We start from the raw sequence: 14,133 nt of genomic DNA, 5'->3' as shown, positions 1-14,133 counted from the left end.
CCCTGTACGTGAGGGGGACAAAAGCCGAGGCGCTCAGACACGTGTATGCCTGTTGACACACAATGGCATTTGTCTCGCCCAACCCCAGGCTGTGACAGCTCCCCAGGCAGCGCCGTCCTCCCATGCCCCGACCACCGTGGGCGCTGACACCGGCGCACGCATGTGCCGATCCATCCAGCCGCACACAGCCATGTGCAAATCCCGTTGACTCCCCCAAACGCTTACAAAAGCTCCCTCGAAAGATGAACGCCCTGATGCATGAAAGGTGAGTTCAGCCTGGTTCGCTACCAGGGGAGCTCGTGGAAGGCCTGAAGAGCAACTGAGCACCCTCAGGTGCTGCCACGAATTGGCACGGTCTGTTCCAGGCGTCGTGCTGTGCTCGGGCTCGGTGCTGTGTCTGTTACCAGTGTCCACCCCTGATGGAGTGGCGGGTTGCTTTATAGGTCGGTGCTGTCTCTGCGATTCCTTTCTGTTTTGCCAGGGTCAGACGCGGTCTTCCCTCATCACTTCACGATGAAAAGTTTGATTGTTTCTGAGGAAATTACTTCCTCGTTTGTCAGTCCCTGGAGTGGAAGCCGTCTTTCTGCCCCTGACTTTCTTCTCTCGCCCGTGGGTTGCTCGGCAGCCTCCTTCCGATTTGGACTGCGCCTTCTGCTTGGTCCTTGGCGGCGGGGGGAGATTGTCCCTGTGAAACACCCGGCCCCCCGGAGGCACACCACCTCCTCCGGGCTCTGATCTCGCCGTCACGTCCCCGCCGCTCCCAGACGCATCCCATCGATCCCCGGCAGAGAGACGCGCTCGGGGATGCGCTCAGCCGAGCGGGGTGGTCCCCCAGCCCGGGCAGAGCCCACCCCTGCTCCCGCAGCCCCCCCCCCGTCCCCACCTCGACGGCCGCAGAGGCGTCCCCCTCGAGGGGCACGGCGGCGGGGGCGAGCCCCGGGGGGGGGGGCGTCGCGGGGAGGGGGGATCCCGGGGGACGGAGCCGTCCGGGGGTAGGCGTGCGGCGGGGAGGGGGGGGGGTGGGGGGGGGAGCGGCGGGTCCCTTGGAGACACCTCTCTCCATGGCAACCTAATCGCTTCCTGTGAGGAGCCCGAAATAACCGGCACGACGGGAGAGGCGCGGAGCGGGCAGCGGCGGCGGGGAGGCGGCGGCGGCGGCGGGCAGGTCCGGCGGGGCGGCCCGGGGGAAGGATGGGGGGGAGGGGGGGGGGGCACCGGGGAGCCCTCGCCCACCCCGCAGGCGGGGAAGGGCTGCGGGGCCGGGGGGCGGCAGGGCACGGGGCATCCCCCCCCCCCCCCCCCGGCGGTGCTGCCCCCGTCGGGGCTGCCCCCCGGTGGGCGCCCCTCGGACCGCAGCAGGGCTCGGGGGCGGCGGCGGCGGCCCGCGGCCGTGCCAGCAGCCATGGGGTTAACGGGAGGCTGCGAGCGAGGGAGACGGAGACGGAGAGAGAGAAAGAGGGGCTGGACCAGTCCTCGGCAGCTGTTTATTTCAAGGCATCTCTCGCTCCCTCTCCCTCAGCCAGGGCTGAGCCTCGCCGAGCCTTCCTCCTCCTCCTTCCTCTCCCTCCTCCTCTCCTCCTCCTCCTCTCCTTCCTTCGTCCTGGCCATGAGAGGCACCGGCAGCGGCAGCCGTGCTCCCCCGGTCCCCCGCTCCGCCGCCCCGGCTGCGCCCCACTCGTCTCCCCGCAAGGTAAGTTCAGCCTCAGCCCCGGGGTGGGCATGGGGTGAGGGGCAGGGAGGGACGCGTGCCTGTCTACGAGTCATCCCTCGCCGTCTCCTTCCCCGTGTCCTTTCTCCCCCTTTTTCCTTTTCCCTCTCCCCATCTGGGCGCTCTGTCTCCTCCTTAGCCGGCTCTCCTTCCCCTCTGCCGTCCCCTCCTCTCTCGCTCTGGGGCAGGGGGTTCCCGAGGGGCTGGCAGGGAGGGGGCACGTCCAAGGCATTGCTGCCTCTTGCCCTCCAGCTCCGGGCTCCATCACAGACCTGTTGTGCTGGAGCACTGGAGCCTCTGCTGAGCAAGGCGACTTCAGCCAAATTGGCGCAGCTGGAGAAAGGAAGCGGAGGGGTCAGTCCCTCCTCCCGCCCGGCCAAGGGTGCACCACACAAGAGAGAGCAATTCGGATGTGGAGACTCCAGCACCTGAAGCACTTGGATGCCCAGGAACCGTAGGAAACTGGGAGGCAGAAGATTGGCAGACTCATGACATGTATTGCAGGCAGGCACTAGATGGCAGGGGACCGGCATCCTAGAGTGCTGGCTGGAATGGGGCCATGCTCACAGTTCCCAAATGCAGGGAGACTTGAGCTCAGAGGACCGCTGCTGGGGTTCACACGCCCGTTCCCTAGATACCGAGGTGTCCAAATGTGCAGGCACTGCCACCCTTCCAGCCCCGGATTATGCCCTAGCCCAGGATTCCCATCCCCAGCCCATAGGTGCTTGCCCCAGTGCCCTGGCACTGGAATTTCTGCCAGCGGTCACCGAGTGCTGCAGGACCTGCACTAACACCGGGCGAGCGCCACCGGCCCCTCCGCGGTCCTGGCCAGTCCTTCTGGGCACTACCACCAACCTTCACAGCCTCAGACACCAGGTAGAGCACCCGACATGAGGCACTGCATTCAGACTGCCAGCCCCCAAATCCAGCGTGCTCTGCAAGCTGTCTCCCCCAGCCCCATGCACAGCAGGAGCTCCTTCCCCAGATGGGCTTGGCATCTCCCACCACAGGGTACCAGCATTTGGCTTCGTGCTCCCGGCTGTCTAAACTCCCCCGAGCGCAGCAGAATCGCCTCCCTGGGGCAGCTGCTCCAGGATTCCTCCCTTTCCCTGTCCCCACCCAGCCGAATACAGCAGGACGTACAATTCCTTTTCATCAGCACTGGGGTTCATGCTTCCTGCTACCACACCGGCGATGACTGCATCTCTGCAGCTTGGGCTGTGAACCCCAGGATGCTCACGGCCACTGAGAAAAATACAGGTGTGGGGCACTCGGGGCACCAGGCGGTGTCGGGGGGGGGCTCACTGCCGGCATCTGAACTCACTCCGCTCGATGCTCGGAGATAGCTGCTAGGCTCCACAGTCCCGGATCGCTGTCTCCTATCAGTAGCTGTCATCACAGCACCTTAATGCTGGCCGGGAGTTAAAAATGACAGGCAACCAAGCTTTCTCTGTCCGCGAGGAGGGCTGGGTCCCCCTCAGGTTTGTTTTGATTTTTTATTACTGTTTTGAGTGGGATCGTTGCTGTGGGGGAGCTGGGCAAAGGAAGGATTTGCATGAAGCTCTCGGTGCTGCGGGGTTGCTAATGGCGAACGCTATTTCAGCCGGCAGTAAGTTTCATAATCTTGGCCCAGCTCCTGTGAATGTTCTGTTCCTCAGGGTCATGAGCCTCTTTCCCCTTCTTCCATCCCTTCCCCCTCTACCCAAACTGGTTGGCAATTTCATTGTTCCAGTGGAATATATCCGTCATGTGAGGTCATCGCTGCATAAGGAGAGGTGATTGATTGCTGAGGTCACTGGGGCCTGTCCCATGCTGGGCTTTGAATACGGGGCTGGAGACCTTGAGCTGGACTCTGTGCTCGCAGGAGGGCCGCTGGTGTGGGGTGCAGAGAGGCACGGTGATGCATTCCCGGCAGATTGAGTGGCTGAGCAAACAGACTGCTGCATTCTGAACTAGCTGAAGCGCTCAGAGAGCAGACGGCTCCATTCCTAGAGGCATAGTATCACAGCAGTCAAGCCCGAGATGCTACAGAAATACAGATAGATCATCGTCTGCCAGCCGAGCCAGGCAGAATCGGGTGCAACTCTCTCCCCATCCCCAGATGGAAGGAGGCTAGCCGCCTCTCGCTGACACGTCCTGTGTGTGCTCGGCTTCGCCCAATTGCTCTCTGGTCAGAGCTGATCTCTGCTAAGCATCAAGAAAGCTGTGAGATTCTCAGATTTTAAGGCCAGGGGGACCGTTTTGATCATCTAGTCTGACTTACAGCATTGCACAGGCCAGAAAATTTCACCAATTTCATTTCCTGCGTCAAACCCATAACCTCTGATTGAACTACAGCATCTCTTTGAGAAATACAGCCGTGTAAAGGCTTCAGGCAGGAGGGAATACACTGCCTCCCTAGGTAAATTGTACTAGTGTGTGACCCTCTTTATTAATAGTATTGTTCCTCATTTGAATTTGTCAAACTTCAGCATTTTGTAACAGAAGGTTACAGATTGCATTTGATGTGAGCGAGCTACAGCATGGGTATTGCCTGCACGCGCCTGGCACCTCAGCTCTTTTATTCCAGTGATAACTTTTATATTTCAATAAGATTTCTCTTGGGGACCACTGCATACTAGAGTCCTGGACATGTAGGAGTTATCTTCCATGAATCCCAGGGCTTCACCAGGGCAGAGCAGCACCTGAACTCCAGAGTTCAGGATGTCACTTCTACGGTTTAGCCTGTGCTTCCTGCTCAGAGCAGGCATGCAGCAGGCTCTGCTCCTAGACAATAGTTAGGATGTAGGTTCCCATTCCCCTTGGAGAAGTGGCATGCGTGCTTTGGGGCACGGCTGCTGAGATCCGCTCTCTCACATCCCAGCAGCAGTGGGTCTGGGCTGCAGGAGACTTACCAAGAGGGAGGAAGCATGGCTGGTCACTGACGTTGGGGAACAGAAGAAGGACTTGTGCTTTCATCCTGCAAATTCAGTGAGAGCAGCTCCTAATAGACTAGCCCCAGATCTGTAGTCTGGCCCTGTAGTGGGGTCCGTATGCAATAGCAATGAGCAATGTAATTCCTCCTCCCAGCTTCCAAGCACCAAGATTCACAAACGGAGCTCAGTGAAGTGCCCTGGGGAAATAGCTTTGTCATTCACTCTCTGTCATCTGTGCATAACAGGACACTGGAACACTGCAATGAAGGCCCTGTACCTAGAATGAAAGCACACAGGTCCGTCTTTGGACCCTGGGACCAGCTCTGTCCATTTTTTATCACAATTAGACCTGGGAGACGGACCTGAAAGCAAAAGCCGTGCCAGACGGTACTGATGCAGAAATCCAGTCTCTGTTCTAGCACACAACAGCCTCCTGAAAGGTGTAAGGTGCAACGATACTGGGACTTGTACCTCCAGGCAGTAAGACTATTTGAGCCCGCTCCTCCTCTCTGAAGATGTACTGTTTTATTCGACATCCACAATGGGATACAGAGATGAATCAAGGACATTTGCTGTGCTCGCCCTCAAGCACAACAGAGTTTGTGCCCAGGACACAGTTCCTACTGCCAGCAGCTAACTGAAGAGTGCCCCAGACATGTTTTATCTGCTGCTGGGCTGGTAAGCCACAGGGATCTATGTCCATGCTCTGCTGTGAGCATTGGTACTCCATGTGCAGTGGAGTCTAGCCCTTGCTGGCTGGCAAATCAGCTGGAGTTCCGGCTCCTTTGCTCTCATGGCATTCATGCTACAGGAGACAGCTCTGTGCTCCTCCACAAAAGATACCTGGCTGTGCTTGTGCCAGGGCACACTCTCAGTCTCTGTCCCCAATATCATTAACAAACCAGAATGTCTGGACTAGCATCTAGATACCATCTCAGTCCTGCACTCATCTGGAGCTGCCTTTGGGGTAGAGCCTTCAGGATTCACCTCCTCCTTACGGTCTGCAGCAGGATCTGTGCACAAGAGTGCCTGAGGTCTGAGGCTTGCACCCAGTTTCCAGCCTGTCACAAACATAGCAGTATGTGTACAGGAGGAGACCAGTGCTGGGCTCACTCTTGCCCCTCTGGTCCAGTAACAGCCATAACCTGCTCCCCAGGGCTGAAATTCAGGCTTCCAGGTGATAAAGCAAGCACAACTTGGGTCTGTAGGGATCCTTATTCCCAGGCTTTAGACCCTGGGAATGCTCGGTCCTGGGTGCTCTTCTGGAGTGCACAAATACAGCCAAGCAGTACAGCAATTTCTGCTTCGGCGGTGGTACTGCCCAGATTCACATCTCCTGTTGCCTGATGCAAAAAACCACACATGCACCCTCCGAAGACCAGGGCTGTTAGCTGATAATGTGGCTGCAGGGCATGGCTCTTCATCATGGGGAGCTACTCCCCAGTCCCAGCCATGGCCCCAGGCGCTCCAGGCCACCTTGAAATCATCCGGATGGTTTGTGTGCACCCTAGCCTGGGGACTCACATGGAGAGCGATCCACGACACTTGGGATTCCCTCCCTTTCCAAGGTCCAAAAGAAATTCTGTCACAGATTTTTGTCTTGCCAGACATGATCTTCCACAGCGTCGTGATCATAATCCAGATGGCCAAGATCTTGCCAGCGCAAAGGAGCCTCTGGCTTTGGAAGAAACTTGCTCCATTCTGCTGCCTCTCTGCAGAGCTGCATTTTAATACCGAGTCCCCTCTAAGGCTTAGAGGTTCAGGAGCAAAGTACAAAGAAATGCTGAGAATAGCTGCTCTTTTCTCCTCATCTTCATCTCAGGATCTCTCCAGAGACTGATCTTGCCCCGGAGGGAAGGGCAGGGCACATTAGCCGACAATTCCTTTTTTTCCTGTGAACTTTGTTTAAATATTTAACAGAAGGAAACTAAAAATATCCCCAGTTAATGCAGCAGGAGCCAGACAGCGGCTTGCTCCTGGGTGTCCTTCCTCCCAGCCCCTCTCCTCAGGTGCACGCCATGGGGCGCGAGCCCCCCAGCCCACAGCAAGCAGCGGGCTGCAAGAGGAAGGCCTGCTCCTCAGGAGGGGCTGCAGCGTCACCTAACAACATGGACCCAGCAGGGGAACGGCTATTACTCCTTGGGAGCATCAAGACACAGCATGGTGGGCTCAGGGCTGGAGGTGCAGGGTGTTTGGTCTCCGTGTTGACTGCCTCCTGAGACCCCTTGGCCAAGCACCCCCTTTTCCACGCCCCACAGCCGCATGAGGGCACGAATGTGGGTTGTCGGTGCTCACGCCTCCCCTTCACAGTGAAGGAACGGGCTGGATGTCTTGAATGATTTTTTCCCTGTGTGTGTGTGAGGTTTTTGTTGTGGAGCAAATCCCGGGTCAGGTACACAGCAGCTCACTGGGGAAGGGCTGGCGCTGCGCCATGTGCTGCCAAGGGAAGGGGCAGGCAGCATGAAGGGCAGCCGCGCAGCCGTGAGGATGGTGCCGGAGGGTGGCGTGCAGCCGGTGCTGAAATCCTGCCGGGGTGCTGGCCCTTGCTCCGTGCCACAGCTGCTGCCTAGCGCTGCTGGGTTTTTGGGATTGCTGGTGGGAGAGGCGGGGGAGGAAGGGAGGGACTGGACCTTGCTGAGGATACGTGGGTAAGGAGCATGGAAAGGTAATTCCGTGTTAGTGAAGAGGAAAGTAAATGCTAAATATGTGATAGGTATGTTTTTGCTCTTAAGTTCCTTAGTAAGGCTGGACTTTTCAGGCTGATTCACTCTCGCTTTCCCAATCTTCCCGGTTTATCACTTGCGAGCTTCCCCTCTCGCTCCCTCACCCCGGCAGACAATGAAGAGGCTCCTTTTTAATAAATGGATTACACGCTCCGCACTATAAATAAACACAAGAATTAAGATTCCAACCTGTTCTAGCGATAAGCAAACAAAGACGCCGAATCCCCCCCTCGGCCTTCAGACAGGAGAGTCCCCCGGGAGTCTGTGCACGCGTCTCTGCACGTGTACTCCAGAGGCGGATCACTTTTCCCGGGTGCATACACTAGCGAGCAGGTTTCTGTGGGCCGGGGGGAGCAGCCCTGGGCAGGGGAGTGGGTGCATGTGCACTCTCTGCCTCGCTCTGCCTGCCGGGGCTGGCACCAGCAGCGGGGAGGGAGCGATGGCTGCAAGGTCCAGACGCAGCTCAAGCTCTCTCTCTTGCCTCCCAGTGAGGAGCATGAGGCGAGACCTCGCCGAGTGACGAGGCGCTGCTGCATCTGCGATGGAGCCTGGTGCCTGGTAGGTTCATGGCCTCTCCGCGCCTGCCAGCAATGCGGGAAGGAGGAAGGCATGTGGGCAGCAGGCTGCTGTTGGCTGCTCCACGACGGGCCTTCCCAGCAGGAGGGACGTCCAGATAATGCGCTCTTCCTCCTCCTCCTCCTGCAGCAGGATGCCTCTCCTGGCCTCCTCCATCCACTCGCTGCAGCTATGGCACTTCCTCCTCCTGGTCTCAGCTGTCCCTCCGCCCGCCGCCTGGTCCCTGCGCCCTCGCAGCCCCGTGGCCACCCGGCCTCTCTGCGCTCGTCGGAGTCCCTCTGCCCACCGGCCCATTTGCATCTGGGACAGGACCCCGCTGCCGGAGCGGGATTTGCGCCTCACGGCGCCGCGCCAGCGGGCCCTGTCCCCCCGCGGTGGGGACCTGCGCCACGCCGTGCGGCTGAGACGCCAGGCAGCGGGGGCCCGGCCCGCCACCCCCTCTGGTTTCGAGGACGGCATGCCCTCCTCCCAGTACCCCTGGGCCATCGTGTGGGGCCCCACGGTGTCGGATGAGGACGGAGGGGATGCCAACTCAGCCAACCCGGGCTTCCCACCGCTGGGCTACACCTTCGTTTCACCACGGGGCATGGCGACGGCGCAGCCCAACTCCCACTCGCTGCTGCACAACGCGGGGCTCAACCTCCGCGAGACCCCAGCCACCCTACGGCCGTTCCTGTTTGGGCCCCGGGGGGAAGGTAGGTCTGCATTTTGCTTCTCCTGGCCCTGTTTTTGCAGCAGCTCCTTCTGCAAAACTTGTCATTGCCCCAACACTTGCACTGCTGCTCTTGAGGGTCTGATGGGGGTGGCTGTCGCACTGGCCCTCTCCCCTCTGTCTCACAGGTGTGGACCCCCAGCTCTACGTCACGATCACCATCTCTATCATCATTGTCCTGGTTGCCACCGGGATCATATTCAAGTTCTGGTGAGTGGGGCTTGGGGCCAATTGGGACTGTTTCGTAACGGTGCTCTGAAGCCATGTCGGTGGGCACAAGGACTGTGGGCTTGGGCACTGGAGAAAGCATTTGACCCACGGGTGCAAGGGGCACTCATCGCCTTGCTGCTCTTCTCTCCAAAGCTGGGACCGCAACCAGAAGCGCCGGCGCCACTCCGGGCAGCAGAGTGGTGGGAGGCAGCAGGAGAGCCAGCAGCCCCTCACGGACCTGTCCCCCACCACTGTCAGCATCCTGGGGCCCTACGGCGACTCCCTGACCCCCACCCCCGAGGCGGAGGAACCCAGGCATGGGCAGGAGGGTGCGGAGAAACTGGGGGGCCACGGGAAAAGCACTGCCTTCCAGCTCAACCGGTGAGTCCGCCGGGGAGCCAGGGAGCCATGGGGTGGCAGGGGGCAGAGGAACAGCAGGTTAAGGGCGGGCAAGGCAGATCAACCTTCTGAGGAGGGCCCATGCGAGGCTGGCTGGCTAGCGGGGATGCCGGGGCAGCATGACCGCCCGTCTCTAATTCTTTTCCGATTCCCTTTTCCCCCCAGAATCCCACTGGTGAACCTGTGATGCACACGGGAGAAGCAGAGCTGGCTCCCCCACCCTCCTGTCACAACCGGGGAGCCCACACTTCTGCCGCCTCTGCTACCCCAGGAAAAAAAAAAAAAACAATCTCCTTGTGCCACGGCCCGCTGCCACCATTGTTAACTAACTCCACCGGGACGTGCCTGGGCAAACGGACGAGCCGGGCCTCGCTAGCGTCCTGCGGGGGGAAGGTTGGGGACCCCCCCAAGCAGGACAGGAGGATGAGTGAGCAGGATGGTGGGAGGGAAGGCAGCTGGCAGTGGTGTGAAATCGTAGCCTGCCCTGCCCCTGTCCTCGCACACACGCACACGCACTCTTTGACCTCCGTGACTCTCCCACCAGTGCATGCCTGACGTCGGGGGTAGGCGAGGTGGAAAGGTGTACCCCTGTCCCCGTGGGCCCGAGCCCCTCTGTGTGTCCCTTTCCATGTTGTGTGCTTTGACGTGAACGTCTGGAGTTCAGTGGCTGCAGCGATGCCTGCTGGGGTTCGGTCACCCCGAGCCAGGGCTCAGGTGATGGCAGGTCCTTCTGTTCCCAAGGTCTTGGCCTTCCCGAGGGTCCCAGGAGTGGGTGAGTCTTGGGAAGAAGAGGCTTATATAGCACCTGACCCCCCTCAGCAACACATTTCCTTGAAGGAAACATTGCCCTGCCTTTAACATTCATATCTTCCCATCTCCTTTCTGCCTAACACTCCTGTTTTCTGTCTTCAGCTTGTATCTTTCATCTCTCAGTCCCCAATGTTTCTATTTTTTTTCTCTCCATTCCTCCTCCCCTCCTTTCTTGCCAGTTAAGGTTGGAAGAAGTTCCTTTTGCTTTCCAAATGTTTTGATCTCTTGGAAGCCTCCTCGCTGTCCCTTTCCACCCCCTCAGTCTACTTCATCAAGGTTTTATCTCTACTCTATGGAGGTGTTCTTTAGAAAATCATAGGTGAAGCCTTCTGCCCATAACATCATTTAGCAAGGGTCCTGTCCATTGAGATACTGCCAAAGCAGCTAAAAGTGTCACAAGCAGATATAGCTGGGCACAAGGAGCATGAGTTTGGCTGGGCTGGGGTAGGGAATTGCTTTCGGACACTCCTGTCACAGGCAACAAGCAGCTGAGATGACTCTGTTTGCCTAGGATGGCAAAGAGCAATTTATAGATGACCTCGGGAGCGTTTGGAGGGTTGCCATGTACTGCTGGTAGGTTTCTCCTGCAATGCCTCATGAGACAACACTTGCCAAGGGCATGAGAGAGGGGGGTATCTATGCTGCAACCAGGCATGGGAGGCCGATTTCCATGACAGTCCATTGACAATGACAATAGTTGCCCTCTCTTGGCTTTTGTGGACACCTTCAAAAAAATTTACAAACCCACGCTGACAGCCACTGAACTGAAATGATGCTGATTTAGGTAAGGTCACCCCTATGGTATACAAACACCTTCAGTTGCTGGGCTGATTGTGTCCAGAGACGGGAAACTCACCCACAATTTGAAGGCTCTAGTGCATCATACAAGGTCTTTGACAAAAAGTTTTCTGTCATCTCAGAGAATAGGAAATCGCCTTCCACCCTTTATCTCTGTAGTAAAAGCATATTCTTTATAGAACAAAGCACATGGAGTTTCCTACGAGGCCTGGTTCTGCCCATTTACCCAGCTGATCTGCTGGTGATCTCAGGTCCCACCTGACTCACCGTGAAGGACATTTAAATGAGAGTGTAAATTACAGTAAGCTTCGCAGAAAACAGTAGAGATTTGGAGAAAATGACAGGTCAAATAAAATTATCGTCTTATTAGAAGCACAGAATGGCTGAAAGATGTAGGTGGAAAAGGACTCTGGAGGTCTCCAGTCTAAGCACAGGTTCAGTCTCTGCTCACAGCAGGGGATATTATTGCTTACTGTAAATCAATCTGTTACTGAGCCTTTTCCTTACTGAGGCCCCTCTCAAGGCTTTGGTGGACGTTCAAGCTGTGGATGGACAAACAAGGGGGCAGATGGCTGCTCCTGCCCACGGCCCCCCTCACCACCACCCCTGCCAGCTGAGGGCAGGTCAGGGGCTGTTCTCACTCACGCTGGCACAACCAGGGATGGAGATGGACATCTGCACACAGTCTGCACAGGGCTGAATTGGTTACTGCGGGCAGTTTACAACATAACGCCTCAAACTGGTTTAAGTAATCTTCCAGACTGGATTAATTAGATTGCTTTTTGATCTTGTTTGCGCTTGTTGAAATGAGGCCAGAGTTTAGACGCTACCACTTCAAGGGCTGTCCTCGGACTTTCCCTTTGCACACGCTGTGTGGAGAGAAGGTCTGCAAGAAAGTGGCAGGGCACTGCAGGGGGTGTAGTGAAAACATTTTCCAATACTTGCTGCAGGGAAGCCCTGCGCTCTGCTGGCCAGGCCTTTGTAAACTCTGCAAACACATCAGATTTAAGTGTTGTTTCTGTTTGCTTGTTTGTTTGTTTTCCTTTAACGTGTCTCTGCTCTTGTTAAAAGTACCTCCAAGGAATGAAACCTTTCATGGATGTTGTGGTAAGAGGGAAGATGGGAAATGCAGTAGAGAAAACTCTTACAATGACAGAAGCTTCGATATGCTGAATATCTTTTCCAACACCAATTTTTCTAGTCAAACATTTTTATGACGGTCGTTCCCTCTCTCACATGAAACAGGTTAGATATGGGAAACAGCTTCATCGTTCTGCCCAAACTTTCATTGCTACTTTCTGTCCCTGGAGCAAAACATTCAAAACATGTTTGGCCACATAAGCTTCTTCCAGTCAACAAATAATCTCACTGGATCTGTTTTCTCCATGGCGGGAGCCTTATGAACCATCTTTCCCTATGCAGAATGGAGCCTGCCTGGTCCAAGATCGTATTCTGTGACATGCACACATGGACTGGTTGACAGCACCAGGTACAAAGCCAGGGCAGAGGCCAGCACCTTCTCAGTCACAAGCTGCAGGTTTCCCCGTCTTCCAGCTGACTGGAGGAAAAAGATCTGGGTTAAATTTTTTCCAGTGGAAATTTTACAGAGAGAAAGGTGTGTGGGGAAAACTACTGCAAATGTTTGTAGGCTTGGGCTGAGCCTGTCCAACATTGCTGGCCAATTAGCAGAACACATCTGGGTGGGCTGAGCAACTGTGTCTGTGCAAACTCCTCAAGGGACGTGGTTTTTTTGACAAAGGCTGGTCTCCCTGTGGGTGCAGTGGGAAGGAGGGAAGGCCTGGGGGACAATCCCTCCCCTCCACCCTGCATTGTGTTGGAGCAGGAACCTGAGTCTCTCTCTTTCCCTGTTTACCCAACAGTGACATGACCACAAGGACAAATCCTGTTTGGGCTTCCCAATCTGGTTGGTCATGATGGGTAGGCAAGGGAACAGAGCTCAGACGTGTGCTTCCACACCTCTCCTCCAGTCCAGTTTACAGCGACACATCCAGCCAAGAGTTCCAGGGCTTCAGAGAGGGCTATCTACCTCTTCCTCTGTGGCACCTAAGTGCCCTTGTAAATCTGGCCCTTTCACCCACCCACCCCTCCCCTCCTGCTAAGGAAAAATGCTTGGAAAGGAGCTTTTTGTTCACTTCCCACACATTCTCAAATGAAAACATGATCACCTTTCGATTGGTCTGACTTAAACTGTGGTTTTGGTTTTCACTCTGAAAAACACGCCTATGGCACAGCCTTAGAGATGAGTCCTGCAGCTCAAAAGCCCTGGGCCAAACTCCAGCTCCCTGACCATGCCCCAGCTGATGTCTCACTGTAGTCCTGGCCCTACCTTGTCAAGACAATAGAGGGGAACCCCTTCTTTCACTGTCTGACAGCTCTCCATCCCTTCTTCCTGTTGTTTTCCCACTCCTGCTCCCATCTTGTACCATGGTCTCCTCCTGGCTCTCTCCTCTCCTGCTGTTTCGCTCTCCTCACTCCTCTCTTGTTCTCTCTCTGCCATTTGGTCTTGTTCTGCCGCAGCTCCCATCCTTCCCTCCATCCTCCCTCCTGCTTCCCGCTTGGTCTCGCTCCCCCCCTCCCCTGCCCTTGTGCGCTGTGATATATATTTTTGTAGGATTTCTCTTCTCCTTGTGGTGAAATATTCAATTCTTGTGGGATGTTAGTTTCAACATTTTTAAATAAACCTTTGCAAATACTGAAAGCAGAGCTCTTGCTGCTGTGGAAGAGGCCATAATGGAGGTGTCAGGGGTGGGGAGAGAGGGGCTTTGCCCTGGGCAGACCATGGTGGGATGGGGGCTCAAGCATCTGCCATCCTATGGCCTTCTCTGGGAGGGTGGACAGGGCTATTTGGCCACGTGTCATCTCACCCTGGTTTTCTTAGTGGCCAGAGGAGCCTTTCAGCCCTCCTCACAGATTTCCACAGGAGCTCTCCTTTGCTCAAGGAAGCCACAGGGGCCTCGCACACCCACTTCTCAGCCCGAGTGGCTGTTTTTGCACCGGAGCTGCTGCCTCCCAGCATGCTTTGGGGGCTGCTGTCACATGCTGATCTGTGCTGGGAGCCAGGGTGGCTGTGAGAGTGTGAGAGAAGCTGGAGAGAGACGGAGAGATGATGGAGCAGAAGCCTCCCTCACTCTGTTCCCGCGGCTGCCTCCGCAATTTCTATTTACAGCCCTGCTGCCTCCCCTCCTGGCCACAGTGCCGCTGCTGTTGCTAGTTTCCAGGGCTGCTCTGTAATTAAGCATCCTCTGTCTCCTACGGACTCCC

General features: G+C 56.5%; 1 protein-coding gene across 2 annotated transcripts; it reads left to right on the top strand.

The window, feature by feature from the left end:
• The first annotated feature begins 1,102 nt into the window (after positions 1-1,102).
• On the top strand, positions 1,103-13,566 carry LOC121077878 (PILR alpha associated neural protein). 2 transcript variants are annotated; one of them, XM_040573490.1, is made up of 7 exons: positions 1,105-1,165; positions 1,520-1,690; positions 7,835-7,904; positions 8,052-8,617; positions 8,763-8,844; positions 8,998-9,225; positions 9,409-13,566. In XM_040573490.1, the coding sequence occupies exons 3-7, from the start codon at positions 7,888-7,890 to the stop codon at positions 9,428-9,430; spliced, it is 915 nt and encodes a 304-aa protein (XP_040429424.1). In that variant the 5' UTR covers positions 1,105-1,165; positions 1,520-1,690; positions 7,835-7,887; the 3' UTR covers positions 9,431-13,566. The 2 variants fall into 2 exon arrangements, with proteins under 2 accessions (XP_040429434.1, XP_040429424.1); XM_040573500.1 differs by lacking the exon at positions 1,520-1,690 and having other exon boundaries at positions 1,103-1,165; positions 9,409-13,556.
• The last annotated feature ends 567 nt before the right edge of the window (positions 13,567-14,133 follow it).

This window comes from Cygnus olor, chromosome 1 (genome assembly GCF_009769625.2).
Source record: "Cygnus olor isolate bCygOlo1 chromosome 1, bCygOlo1.pri.v2, whole genome shotgun sequence".
In the NCBI taxonomy this organism is placed as follows: domain Eukaryota; kingdom Metazoa; phylum Chordata; class Aves; order Anseriformes; family Anatidae; genus Cygnus; species Cygnus olor.
This window is presented reverse-complemented; position numbering and strand designations above follow the sequence as displayed.

Coding starts and splice junctions, on each gene's coding strand:
- LOC121077878 (XM_040573490.1), top strand. Junction 8,845..8,997: donor GGGATCATATTCAAGTTCTG/GTGAGTGGGGCT, acceptor TTCTCTCCAAAG/CTGGGACCGCAACCAGAAGC. Junction 9,226..9,408: donor ACTGCCTTCCAGCTCAACCG/GTGAGTCCGCCG, acceptor TTTTCCCCCCAG/AATCCCACTGGTGAACCTGT.